The 13992-nt window shown below is 49.8% G+C and overlaps 4 protein-coding genes across 4 annotated transcripts in view; 3 read left to right on the top strand and 1 right to left on the bottom strand.

Annotated features, from left to right (window-relative positions):
- STEHIDRAFT_60529 (WD40 repeat-like protein) overlaps positions 1–2540 on the bottom strand; it is a gene marked incomplete at both ends in the record, with an annotated part of 4255 nt that extends 1715 nt beyond the window's left edge. The window contains 4 exons of the mRNA XM_007305701.1: positions 79–549; positions 635–2161; positions 2219–2388; positions 2444–2540. Coding sequence (XP_007305763.1) covers positions 79–549; positions 635–2161; positions 2219–2388; positions 2444–2540 — 2265 coding nt within the window. The remainder of the gene's footprint in view (positions 1–78; positions 550–634; positions 2162–2218; positions 2389–2443) is intronic.
- A 3462-nt stretch (positions 2541–6002) lies between these two features.
- Positions 6003–6453, top strand: STEHIDRAFT_132255 (uncharacterized protein; the record flags this gene model as incomplete). The annotated part of the gene is made up of 2 exons (XM_007305787.1): positions 6003–6141; positions 6230–6453. 2 exons carry the CDS (start codon positions 6003–6005, stop codon positions 6451–6453), a joined length of 363 nt encoding a protein of 120 aa, XP_007305849.1.
- Positions 6454–7006: 553 nt separating this feature from the next.
- Positions 7007–8804, top strand: STEHIDRAFT_112243 (uncharacterized protein; the record flags this gene model as incomplete). The annotated part of the gene is made up of 7 exons (XM_007305788.1): positions 7007–7026; positions 7262–7399; positions 7560–7794; positions 7914–8057; positions 8194–8250; positions 8339–8437; positions 8613–8804. The coding sequence occupies 7 exons, from the start codon at positions 7007–7009 to the stop codon at positions 8802–8804; spliced, it is 885 nt and encodes a 294-aa protein (XP_007305850.1).
- Positions 8805–10295: 1491 nt separating this feature from the next.
- On the top strand, positions 10296–13229 carry STEHIDRAFT_132257 (cytochrome P450; the record flags this gene model as incomplete). Its single annotated transcript, XM_007305789.1, has 15 exons — positions 10296–10494; positions 10562–10670; positions 10732–10758; positions 10823–10922; positions 10997–11085; positions 11145–11293; positions 11359–11393; positions 11460–11540; positions 11613–11702; positions 11959–12125; positions 12183–12287; positions 12345–12490; positions 12559–12667; positions 12736–12793; positions 13200–13229. 15 exons carry the CDS (start codon positions 10296–10298, stop codon positions 13227–13229), a joined length of 1494 nt encoding a protein of 497 aa, XP_007305851.1.
- Between the last annotated feature and the right edge of the window lie 763 nt (positions 13230–13992).

The raw sequence follows: 13992 nt of genomic DNA on the forward strand, positions 1-13992 counted from the left end.
GAGACGATCCGTCTCCCGTCAGGCGAGAACTGCGACCGAATTGACCCAACCCGCGTGACCGCGCAGTGGCTCACCCACCGCATCGCCCGTCTCTGCATCCCACATCCGGATCGTCGAGTCATTAGAGCCAGAGACGACGTGTCTCCCGTCAGGCGAGAATGCGACGGACCAGACCCAACCCGTGTGACCGCGCAATGGCTCACCCACCGCATCGCCCGTCTCTGCATCCCAGATCCGGATCGTCGAGTCTGAAGAGCCAGAGACGACGCGTCTTCCGTCTGGCGAGAATGCAGCCGAAAGGACTGTACCTCTGTGACCACGCATTTCTTGCTGCGTAGCAGGCCATTTTTCAGCATGCCCCGCCAGAATATGGGGTATATGAGGAAACCGACCCGCATATAAGGTGAAGAGGTGCGATGCCTTAGGTGAGAATGCCAATGCTGACAGATACACATGCGGAGCTGATTGAGAGATAATGGCCGCGAAGACTCGAATGAAAATCTGCGCATCCGATAAGAAATCGATGATGAGGCCATGGATTTTTGACCTCTGCAATATATAGCATAGGCTCATCGTTAGAGTGCTGGTTGCAACTACAAAAGAGTTACAAACATACCTGGGTCAAATCTTCCACCCATCGGCCAGCAGCCGCGATGGAGGCCGGCACCGTTGAGACTGTTCCCATCAGACTTTGTGCTTCGATCCAGAACAAGAAGAAACCGTGAAGAAAGGACTTGAGCTCATCCAATAGGGCATCACAACCCGCTGTTGTCGCCCGAGACGTGTGATATGCCCAGAACCGGCAAGCGTACTGGAGTGTAGGCGAGATGTTGGTTTTAACCCGGTTCGCAAGTTCAGGGAGGTCTCTGTTTCTGCGGAATGATGAGGGAAATGAGCAGATATTGAACCTCAACCCTCTTGTCATAACTCGTAGCAAGCATAGAGCAAGTGTATCATGCGCTTCAGTTAAATGAACATAGAATCGACCACCACGTCCGGGAGTCGTCAAAAATTCGCGCAAGGAAGTATGTAACGGTCGTAGGGGAGCGGTCTGATCTGAAATGCCACTGAATAACGAGCCCATAGCCGGAAGGATTGCGTCGACATCCTTGGAGCTACTCTCGATGCCCGGGATCTGCGAGCGAATATCTTTCAGAGTCTCGATGGACACAGGCTCCACGCAGGCCAAGACTTGACCAACAACAGATTTGAAGCGCGTCATGGCTCGCACATCATCCGGGACTAGACTATGAAGTATGTTCATGTACAGTCTGTCGAGCGGTGCCGCATCTCCCAGGTTAGGCGACACTTCCAAAATGTCATCCAGTCTCTCCTCGAGAAGCAGGCCAATCTCATTGTTACCTCTTAGATATTTGCAGACCGTAGAGGCCCACTGAAACAACCCTTCGGCCTTTGTTGCAAGCATTTTGCACTGCTCGCTGTCAAGATGTTCCTCGTAATCGTCGGAGTGCATCATCTCATGACGGACATAGGTAAGGATATCGTCGGTGGTGTTGATGACTTTATCCATGAGCATGTGCGAAATGGGGTTGGCGTCTTTGTTGAGGATACAGCGACGAACATCGTCCTCTAAGCGGGATGTAACGACGATGCGTACATTGCGTGGTAGATTGGTAGCACCGTCTGTCAAGAGCGAGAGAAGATTTTTGCGACGACTTAGATCGCCGCTCTCGTCTAGCGCGTCGAGGATGATGACGATAGGGCCACAAGTAGAATCAGCTAATTTCGTCATGGGTTCACATAGCAGCTTTTTCCACTGCTGGGGTATATCAGTTGTCCCAGCAAGTGTAGGATCTTTTCTGATAACAGCGGCTAACTCTCGACGGAAGTGGGCATCCCACCCAGCAAGATTATGTGCAACGGTGAGTAGAACGTGAGTGAGGCGTTCCTCTCGAGGCGATGCATGGTCGAATCCAAAGAAAGCACCTAGACGGCCTATGGATTTGAAATGAAAGCCGATGGTATGTGCGATCGAGGACTTGCCCGTCCCTGCCTGGCCGCAGAGGAAGAATACGCGTCGAGGGTCATCTACGCTGTTGATCCAGTGAGTAATCTGGTCAATGACCTGGACGCGTGTCCCATCCAGACACTGGCGATCGGTAATCAGACCGGCACCGGAAATGTGCGTAAGCTCCTGTAGCTTGACATCGTCCCCTATGCACACAACAATGAGCTATTCTGTGAGAACCTCGTCGACTGACGAAGACATACCAATGGTTTCGACAACTTGGAGCACACGGAATACTTGCTTCTCAACGCTAACATTGGTGTGCTGGTCAAACGCGACAATGAGCGCGGCGATCGTGTCTTGGTACGCTTTGATCTTGTCGTCGATAACAGATAGTACCCCCTTTACTGCTCGGATAACTAGTGCATACATGGTGGTCAGTCGAGGACAATAACGGATCGGTAAAGAACACACAAAAGCTGTTGTCCAACGAATATTCGCGAATGAGATAGGCGCAGTCGATAGTCTGGGCGACGATGTCAGCCAGTATACTTCTCCGACCAGACTCCATGGATTTGATGCCCTGGGCTGCCAAAACGAAAACTAAACCATCATCGATAATACCGAGGAGAGCGAGGACCTGCTTGTCGCGATTTGACTGCTCAATGAAGGGCTACAAGCACGAGGAGGGTTGGGATATTGAGATAAAGTCAAAAAGGTACAAGGATTAGAGCAATCGTACTTTCATGGCGCCCGTAAGGACCGTTGTCACCATCTTGACGTACGGATGGATCTGGGAGAATTGTGATCAGTGTGCATCACATGTGTCGGGTCTAACTGGACGAACCTCGCCAATACCATCCATGACCTTCGTCAAGGCCCCGAGCTTCTCCAACAGAGGCCCCCAGACTTCTCCGACTCCTTCTAGGATTTCGAGACGGTCGTGGGCGTTACCAACAGCTTCCATAATGTCGTCCTCTCTCTGTGAGGGAGTCTTCATCTTTCCGTATCCCTCTCTTGCACTACGGATCAAGGCTGCAGCCTTCTGCCCGAGACACTGAGTGCAAGGATACAAGACTAGAGCGCAGCAAACAACGAACCTGGACCTGAGTCTCTTCTGCTTGATCATTGGTGGGAGCGGCTACAGGCTCAACCTGTGACAGAAAACCCGATACACATCTCAGCATCTCTTCCCGTCTTGTAAACACGAATGTCAGACGTACCTCCGGCGCCTTCAAAGAGTCCTGGGCAATGTCAACTGAGCCCAGTAAGTCTGCAGATCCAATGCCTTGAGGGGGATCAACGGCCTGTGCTTGGATCGAGGCAGACGTGGCCTGGGGACAGAAGATCGTGTGAGCAAGTGCGCGACACCTATATATATATATGCAGTGAGATGAGGGAGCGAACCCTCGAATCGATGGCGCCCATCGCGATGGAGGGCGCTTCCACGACACTAACATCTTGTCGGTCTGTCTCCACTACGTTGCCTGAGATGCTCGCCGAAGTCTATTGAGGGTCAGTTAAGGGGGTGCAGTCCGCTAGCGAGCGAGCAAGAGGGAGAGATGCGCACGCTTGAGGCCTCCTGGGGAGGCGATGCGCGGGGTCCAGCCCCTCCAAATCGGGCATGTCGCTTCACAGTGCCCTTTGCCTTCAGATACGTTTTCTTCAAGTTCTTCATAATGAGACTTTGAGGTTATTGATTGAGCTGAGACGAGAACAAGTTTTTCAGTGAAGATGGGGGACGTTGGTGGAGCAAAGCAGAGGTTGGGGGTGCCGCTGGTCTGATGTGCACGATAAGACAACGAGGATCCTGAGAAAATCCCACGATAATAGAGTGGGAACTACTAGGGCTATTATTGTCTCTCGGCGGACAACGCAGAGGAATGGCTACTATCTGATACCATGGTAGTACTGAGGACTACGCAAAGCTTTCGGTATACGAAAGCGGCACTCGATTGGAACATCAACGATGAATACCGTCACGAACCCCAATAACACTACAGCGAAAGACAAGTCAACGCAGAACTGTCCTCGCAAGAGCAAACATTCTTGCCACTCCCGATATGTATCAGGAAACAGCCACTTTGCATCAAGGCACCCTAAGTGGATACACATACTGCGGAGCATTTCACAGCTGAGGACTGATAGTCGCCAATGGATTTGGCGGATGTACCATATACTCTGTCGCCCAATATCCAACACCATTTATTCCATACGTTTCGCACGCACTCTTCATAGTCTGCATAGCGTTGCGGACTGCTGCGAAGGAATTTGCGATGCCATGGAGTCTCTGACTATCGGAGATCAGGGCTTGAGTGCGTGAGCGCATGAAATCAGGGGGCTCTCACGACGTTAGTAGGTGACCAGTGGTCGAATTTTGCGTCAAATGTAGGAGCGCTCTAATGTGCCACAAATGTTGCGCATATATTTAATAATCAACGCATCCTGGAGGATAGTGGAAGGGGGCAATAACGAAAGACATACCTCGGACAATCCCACCCTAGACGAACATAACGTAGACCACGTACGTCACAGTCCGGCTCTACATCAGCATCCTCAAATGCGCATTTCGATACAGCCGAAACGGATGGAGAAAACGTCCTATCTCATTCCAACCTGTGATCCATAGTAGTCAGTATTGTGGATAGTGCCAGACGATCTGAAGGCTTGTGAGTGCGCGCACTACGGCGCGAATAGAGAATTTTCGCCACCCAGAATCTGGGAAAATATATTCTGAAGTGGCGAACCCAGATTCTTCCCCTCTACACTTACTCCGTGCACGTAACATTATGAACGTATTTGGGCGTCTCCTATACGCGATGCTCATCACGTCCTATCAGACTTGCCAGAGGCAAGGACACGATTGTCGCCTTGTGCACGCATTCCGCATTCTGGTAAATCTGAGCGTTTTCCGCAGATTCCGGGTGGCGAACACTCTCTAATCGCACTGCTATAGAATCTAGCGCGCTTGAAGAACAAGAAACACTTCCTCTGATGGCAAGAAGGAGGGTAAGAGAAATGAAAAGTCATCGTGTACTGTCCACTAAAGGCTTCGCTCATTTTTGTGGACGAAAGACGGCATGGACATGACAGGCAGATGATCTAAAATGGACGAGAAAGGTTGCCAAAAGGACGAGAAAGGTGCTCTGAGTGGAACAAGAAAGTTTGTACGTGTTAGACCGCGTCAAGACATCGCTTCATAGGCCCGCGTTACTAAGAAGATATAGATGGGAGTATTGTTCTCATATGACATGAAAGGATGGAGCGTCGAATGGGGGAGATCAAGACCGGGTAGTGAAGGTCTCATCGCAGCCACATAGGTCCCCGTCACGTCTACACTACAGCAGCGCGCTGTTCACTCATCTCTGATTGCACTCGAAGGAAAGCCGCCAACGAAAGCAGGAAGAACAGTGAACCAAAGCGAAATACGACTAACCGTGCATATTGAATCCAACATTGGCGTAGGCTGATATCTGCCAATACCCTACATCGTCTCACACAATCTCCGCCACGTCGAGACTCAAGTTCAATCCTTCGGTGTCGCCGTCCTGCGTGCGAGAGATCGTTCGATCGTTTGTGGGGCTTGACGGTGGTCGGTTTGGTTGAACAAAATGGAGCGGTGGTAAGACTGAGGGCAAGAAGGGAATATATCGGTGGAGTTCGAGGCCCCTATCCTGGTCAAAACTGAGGAATCGAAGAAGCAAGAGGAGTTGACAAAAAGTGTTATGTATCGCGCCGAGTACGACTGTAGTGGGTGGTAGTCCAGAGAAGGGTCTGAGTGTTATTGAAATGGCTCGTAGTAGCACTCGAGGGGACTAAGCGCGCCAGAGCTCTGCTTGTGGGAGACTAGCAGAGTAGCCAGGTCAAAACCAGGTTCACTCGCACTGGCAAGCGCGAGGACCTCAGGAAGATGGACCAAGAATTGAGTGTTACGTTCAACGCTATCTTATCTTATCGCCACCCAGATCAGCTGTGTGTGGCGCTTACTCTCTTTCCTCCCGTCACCAGCCTGAGCAAAAGCAAGGTGTTGAGCATGCAGCAAGGCTCAAACATAACAGACGCAGCCCATGTCATTTCGTCTTTGAATCATCTTTTCGTATCTCGTGGTCCCATTCTGCGCTCGACAACGCTTGGACAACGCTCAGGCTCTTCTCCTGACCCCCGGTTCGACTGTACCCATAAAGCCTTCTTCTTTGCTTCCCCTCCCGTCTTCTCGACTGTCGTCGACTCCCCGATCACCACGAGGCTCGAAGCTTTAAGCATCCTTGTTGTTTTTTTCCTCTTCCTCTTCACACATGCTCTATCGCGAAATTCAACCAATGTCACCGCCCTCGAGCCGTCCAAACACGACTTCATCACCTCCCGGCGCAATTGCCTTCCTCCATCTATTGTGTATAGATGACGATTACGAAGTATTACATTCAAACTTCCTCTTCGTGAAGGACTTGAGATGTGTGAGACGGCGCCGGGTGTTGGGCATCTGAGATATCTGGATATATGGACGTTGGGGTCAATCTGTTTGTGGTGAGTCCTGTATCTTCGTGTTTGGTTTTTTTCGTGGTATTTTTCGAAGCTTGCAGTCAGTGCATATGAGGGAGACAGAGTGGAGATGTACTGCTATGCGGAGGATGTGACGAGTCGTATCTCACGGCAACGCGAGTTGCGCACACCTCGTTCCGCCCTCGTCCTGCAAATCCCTCTTCTCTATGTTCTCTCCCCTCTTGCCCTCCGATCGCATCACCCTACCCACCCGTCTCTATATCCCTCGCCTCACACTACCCCTTATCAACCTCTACGAATACCGTTTATTCTTAGTTTTACCATTTGGCTACGTACGCACAGTGATATGCATCAACCAGCTAATCGGCAACGCCTTCTCTTTTGAAACAGATACCGTGATGTCCATATTGGCAGCTGCTCCGGTTCACTTTAGCTGTTGCTTGAGAGCAAGAATTCTGCGAAGTTTCGGTCGAGAAAGTGAGTGAGATTTTTTCTCTATATATATCATCCGCGCTTGTGGGCTTGCTGTGCCTTGGGATGTGCGGCTCCTTTGGTTGGTGAGAGGGAGGCAGAGTCTGAATATCGTGTTGTGGACAGTGTTGGAGGTTGAGTAGGGTGTACACTAGATTGTATCCCCAACTCCATCTTCGAATCACGACTTTGACCCCTTCAGTCTATTCATCTTGCACCCTCGTTTCTTTTTTTTCACATCAGCTTCACCCTTTGGAGCTGGAGCGGAACGCGCCATCCGATTTACTCACTCATCGTCTCCACTAGTGTTTCATGCTCTAGGTTCATATTCGCAACCAAATCCTACGGCAGACATTACGGGCCTGCCTGTGTCACGTTCTTCGACGAGCAGAACGCGTTGATAGATAGTTGTGAGACCGAGGGCGAGAAGATCGTGGTTAGTGCGTTGATGATCAACAGGTACGGATTCTCTTCATATTTCCCTACGACTCTTCATCCCATCCCCTCCACTGCCTCCTCTCTCGTGATCGTATTCAACCTACGCTTACATTCCCCTTCCGCTCCCCTCACTTTTTGCTCCATCACCACCTCTCACTCCACGCCATCCTCACCCACCCAGCGGCTGGTATGAACCTCTCATCCAACACGAAGCCTACATCCTCTTCTTAACGGAGAACCCCCGCCCCCCAGGGTACACCCCACGGCTGAACGACACCGAACTCTCGGCCCTTAATACATCTATCTTGGAGCCTGCGGGCTGTCGGGATCAGGAGCGCGCGTGTGGTGCGTTGAGGAATCCAGATAGTGCGAATAGGACGGTGGTTGAGGTGTGCATCAAGGCGGACGATTTTTATGTGAGTTTCGTTTGGTTTTTTATGACATGAGGTGGGAGGCGTAGCGTTTCTTGGTGACGGTGATGTTCGATGGAAGGGACCGAATGTCGATATGAATGCTAACGTTGTTGATTCCATAGGTCGAAAACGTCTTCGTCCCCGCTTTTGGAGACCGGGACGTGGACGACTTACCACAAGACTCCTCCGCTCTCTTCCAACCAGACTTTTATCTCGATTTCCTGGCGAATGAGACGGTGAAGGTGTCAATGTTTATTGGGGCTACGGTGCGGTTCCTTCTTACTTTTCGATTCCAATTCCCTCAGTGGTTGGTCTGTTCATGCGTCTGAAATGATAGCTGACGACTTGAATATTATTGTATGTGGCGTGTGTGGCGTGTGTGGCGTGTGTTGTATATGAAAGAGCACGTATAGCGAATGCTCTGACGCGCCGGACGAGCTGTTCGAGAGGACGGGTGACGTGAGTCTTTCCCTTTCCTTCCGCTACGCGCCCTCGCAGTCGACATATTTCTAATTCGCAGATGACGATATGGATATTGTTTATCTAGGACGCACGAAGTTGGCTGAAAGAACTGGGCGACCTGGCGAATTCAGGGTTGAAGCTGCTTTGGGAACGTTCACCCTTTCGAGTCCTTTTCTTCTTCTGTGTACGAGCTATGGACTAGGATGTGCTAATCAAGTTCGTGGTACACTGCAGGCCGGTGATGCCGACGTCTACCGTCCTCTAGTGGATCCACTCTTTCTCCCGTCCCTTCTCTCTTCTCCTTCATACCCACTTCCGAGTCTTGGATTTACGCTGATCTACCCGCTCCACCTACACAGCTCAACTGGATAGGCTGCAGCAATTCCGTCCTGGCAATGGATAGGTTCGGTAACGAACAGCTACATGCGACTCCTCTGAGAAATGTTACGATCAGCAGGGTGAATGGGGTCCAGGGTGAGCCTGTCGCTGCGGTGCTGAATGTTGGGAATCTCAGCTTTGCGTACGTTTACCCTCCTCTTGCTTCATGGTGATATTCAACATGGGAGGCTGATGAGCGCGGTTTGTTAGAGTGAGAATATATTGGAGGCCTAGGGTGTATCAGTCGGGACATGAAGTGGTATGTCCTGTTTATCGATTTCTTCTCACACTCGTTGTCACATCTCGATCCTCGGTCCTCAAAGGTCACTCATTCATTTCATCCGTACCTTGCCCTATATCCTGATAACTGACATGAACTCCCTGGCTGCGTTCCTTTTACGAAGTCCGCGTTCCAACCTAACACTGCGCTGGAAGTCTTCCACCAGGTTATCAATATGGAGCGGTTGGATCCTGTTCGAGGTCTATCACGCGAGGAAGTCGATCACCAAGATGGTAACTATATAGATGTGTGCATTGAAGACTGCTTTGATAATGCGCTATCGCATGGCTATGTATTCATTCTACTCCATATATGCTCCAGTCGTTGTCTGTCATCGTCTCATTTCCCTATGCTCTACGTTCGGGCAGCTCGAAAACGCGCCTGCGTCTACGCATTGCTTCAGGTTTTCTCTCTGTCTTTTTCTCCTATCAACTCGCATTCAGAATCTCAAGACCTTCTCCACCACAGGTTCTCGCCATCCATCCTTATTCTCGTCTCGCCTGCGAGAGTCTCCTGCATCGATCGTGCTCGCTATAACAGTCTTCCGACATTATCGATAATGTTTCGCCGAGGAGCCGCGCATATCATGCTATACTTCTTCGTCTCGGTTGGGCTCTGTCTAAAAGACGGTTGCTCGTGCTGTAGCGAGCGCTGAGACCGCTCTTCTGCCATGAGCAGGTGCCCGAACTGTATCCCATACTCGGCTGTAAATGAGCACATAGCCAAATTACATATCTGTGAGAAGCATGCCGCTGAGATCTTTAAACTTACTCCGGGAACATCGCTGAAGTCGCGCGGCGCTCTTCCCATGTATGCATGTGGTGGAGTACACGCTCCGGGGACATGTGCCGTCTACTCTCCACTCGCTTCGTGCTCCTGTAACGCGGATAAGGTGACTCGGGGATTTGGCATGAGTGTACGTCAGTGTCTCCCCTTGATACCCATATTCTTCTCGGCAGCTGCAAGTCGCTGCTACGTTGCTCATGCGCAGGCTATCCGTACAAATTGTGCCCACTGCCATAATCCCTCAACATCTGCCGCATTTCGGTGCATTGTACATGCCATATTCGAAAACGCGTTCGCCCTTTCCGAATACCCAGTGTGAATGTTCGATTCAGCGACAAACACAAATCACGTTTTGTTGCTAATGGGAACGGAAACCGATCCCAAGTTCCTGTTGCCGTACATGTACTGGCAGTAGTTTTTCACACCTTATCCCTCCGAGGACATCTCTCTCAGGCCTGCACCTATTGTCCTACGTATACGTACTACCAACACCCGCTCACGGTCACTTGGTCAATGGGAAGAGCTATCATACATAAGGACTTCACACTTCTGGCTACACCAAAATCAACACCACTTACTCCGCGCTCTATTTGACGGAATGTACTCTCTGACTATCCCAGCGCTCGGGGTCCTCGCTATCATCGTGCTATACGTGTGGCCGGGTGTGGCTTCCACGGGAAGTAAAGCAAGAAGGAAACTTCCTCCTGGACCACCTCGCCTTCCGTTCGTCGGGAGTCTTTTTCATCTGCCGAAAGGCCATGACTGGTTAGTGTATGAACAGTGGGGGAAGAAGTATGGTGCGTATCTTCAGCCGTATACAGGACATCTCTGGTTCCGCGCGGCTAACTTTGATGATTGAATCAGGCGGCGACCTCGTTCATATAGATGTTCTAGGTTCAAATATCTTCGTCGTGAACTCAGCGAAAGCTGCCAATGAGCTATTCGAGAAGAGGTCCTCGAAATATTCAGATCGGTGAGTATGTTCTCTCGCTCTGTTGATTGAATCGTATTGACATGACGAATCGGTGGAATAGTCCCTCGTTAACAGCGTTGACGCAACTGTGAGTCGTCCTTTATGAATCTTTGTCTGAAGCGATTGATGAACCTGGTGGATTGATGTCCTAGTCTCGGGTTCGATTGGACACTGGTGTTTTGTCCTTATGGAGACAGATTCAGAGCGTTCAGGAAAGGATTCCATACATATCTCTCCCCTGATGCAGTCAAAGTCAGTATTCAGCCTCGCATATCAAAACTCTTGTGACTGACCCAGATTTCATGTACGTGAACGGTCTGAAATAGGATTATCGCCACATAGAACGCAAATCAATTCATCGACTCCTTTGTAATCTCGCAGAAAAGCCGGAAGAATTTACGGGGCATCTCAGGCAGCATGTCATTCCGGTTTTCTCTGTCTTCCTGGGCTAACGAGTTTTGATTACGATTCTAGTATGGCAGGCGCTATCATACTTGCTATTGCGTTCGGTATCGACGTCAAGGCAGAGAATGACCCCCATGTCGAGACGGCTGAGAAAGGTTTGCAGACGGTTACAGCTGGGAGCACGACTAGAGCGGCTATGTATGATTTCTTTCCGATATGTACGTTGCTCCGATCTGTCTGGCTTTGTACGGCTAATGGAGTGGTCTTTATTGGTTATGGTAAGTGATGCGAATTCCATCATGGATTCCGGGAGCTGGGGTGAGTATCGTTTCTTTGGGAAGGCAGGGTTGACAGCACTGATAGCCTTGTGCCATTTACTTGTAGTTCAAAAAGGAGGCGAATTCGTTGCGTCGCTTTCCAAGGGCTATGTTGGAGGACCCAATGCAAGCCACGAGGGAGGCCATGGTGAAGTAATTTTGCTATCCAATACGTTTCGTTATCGTTGATGTACTTTCTTTCAACCACCATACCGCAAAGGCTGAGGGCAGGGCTACCTCTTCGGTGGCGTCTGCAATGTTGGCTAAGCTGGAGAGTCAATCAACTCTAAAATCAGAGATTGACGTGGAAGTAGCGAGGCAGCTCCCTTCTAATATGTGGGTACCCGAGCACACCCTTTGTAGTGTCGCATTACGATTAATCCTCTTCACAGGTATTTCGGTGGGCATGTTAATATTCTCTGTCGTATGCTATGCGGTTCTCACTACTGTCCTAATTTTACATCTGTCTACTCAGGTGGCGCCGACACAGTAAGTTTCCGCACACCGACACAAGATTTTACAGCTACTCGCTTAGTATCCTGATTGAAATAAATTGGAACTTGTAGACCGTTTGCGCCCTGCAAATATTTTTCTTGGCCATGACAACTCATCCGGAGATCCAGAGGCAAGCGCAGAGCGAGATTGATGCTATCATTGGTCAGGACAGACTTCCTGACTGGGATGACGAGACATCGCTGCCATATGTGGGAGCTTTGGTTAAGGAGGTACTGAGGTACGTTCCCGGAGTGGCCCTAGTACCTTCGCATATTTGCCAATTATTGGAACGCAGGTGGCGTATTGTAACACCGTTGGGCGTCTACCATCGTCTAATTGAGGACGATGTCTACGGTGAATACTTCCTACCGGCCGGCTCTACAGTCGTCGGAAACATATGGTGAGATGGCAACTTTCATTATCCCTCATGCAGATATCCTCAACCCAACTTATGCAGGGCTATCACGCACGACGAAGCTGTGTATCCTGATCCTATGAGCTTCAAGCCTGAAAGGTTCCTCGAATCAACCGTTGACTTCCCAGAGATGGTGTTTGGGTTCGGCCGTAGAATTTGTCCCGGGAGGCATCTAGCACTTGAGTCTCGTAAACCCATTTCATCATCGTCTTATTCATCACACTAACTCGTTCTAATGGCGTGCGGTTGCTCTCAGTCTGGCTGGGTGTGGCGTCCATTCTGGCCACTTATGATATTTCGAAGGCCGTCGATGAAAATGGAAGGGAGATAGAGCCTGTGGATGATTGTGTGTCTGGTATTGTTGCGTGAGCGATGTCCCTATCCTAACTCCTTGTCTAAACTCTGAACCTGTTTTTGCTGTGGGACACGCTAGGTACCCGTTACCCTTCAAGTGCAGCATTCAACCGAGATCGGCTGTCACTGAAAGGTTGGTCCGAATGACGGATAACGGCTATTGATCAATCTCCAGAACAGATGATACGAGCTGTCATCGCCGGGTTCGAGACGAGTTAAAGTGTATATACAACAGACGTGGGTGTTGGTAATGGTGCCAGCTTCCGCGCGCTTCCCCCTGATAACGTCCGTATTGTACTCGGCACAGATTGCAGCATACTTACATAGAGATTGGCAAAATCTTTCGTCGGCGGCCAGAATTGATTCTGCGTTCCTGAATTCCATGAAAGTCTCATGCAAGTAGTACCTCAGGGCCTGAGAATATGTGCCGTACTTGTGAGGTCGTATGCTATAATCACTAAGGCTTTCCCGACGGTCTTCTCAAATGTCTTACGTAATCTGCATTTTCCTGAAACATCCGACTTGTCCCATGAATACTGCGAGGCGGTTGCTCCACTCGTTTGGAATAACTGACGTGCATCCGATAAGCAGAGTCAAACAGCGTAGTTTCCCCCATATGGTGCCACAGTGATCCCCGTCTACTCCTCGAAGCTGTCGCTAAGTTCACTCGTTTCATATATCGCATGAAGTTTCTTCTGCCCGAGATCTTGCGAATATTAGAATGGTCCCTTATTTACTCTGAATACTTTAGCACTTTCCCTACCTTTTTTCCCTCCTTGACCTCGTCTCGTCAACCCCCGCTACACTGACACTAGGGTGCGCATCTTTGTTGCGTTGCGATGGGTGAATATGACAAGGTAGTTGGTAAGTCTTGAGCAAGACCTGGGTGAATGTGTTTCAATTCAATCATTCAAAGCTGATGTTGTACAATATTCTATTTCACTGTCTCGGGACTGTATAGGTGTTCTCTTGATTGGCCTGTTCTGTGAGAGTAGCCTTTATCGAAGTATAGAATTTCCATCCTGATTGACACGTTTTCATACAGTCAATGTGTTTTTGTATGGCCTTGTCTGCTATCAATTCCTGCTCTACCATCTTACGCGTAGGTTTTTCATTCTCTACGAAGAGGGTCATGCACTGATATACATATTCTTCGTCAATAGCGTTCGGCGATCGATTATATATCAGGTACGTTTCATATCGGCTTGTAGTGGGAGGACATTTGGTGGTAGCTGATAATTTGATAGGATTGTTGTCGGCTCCCTCTTTGTGGTCGATACTGTGCATGCTTTCGTGTATGTCGCATGTTCATCAACCGTTCCGTCGTTCATAATTT

The sequence above is a fragment of the Stereum hirsutum genome, assembly GCF_000264905.1.
Source record: "Stereum hirsutum FP-91666 SS1 unplaced genomic scaffold STEHIscaffold_10, whole genome shotgun sequence".
Classification (NCBI taxonomy): domain Eukaryota; kingdom Fungi; phylum Basidiomycota; class Agaricomycetes; order Russulales; family Stereaceae; genus Stereum; species Stereum hirsutum.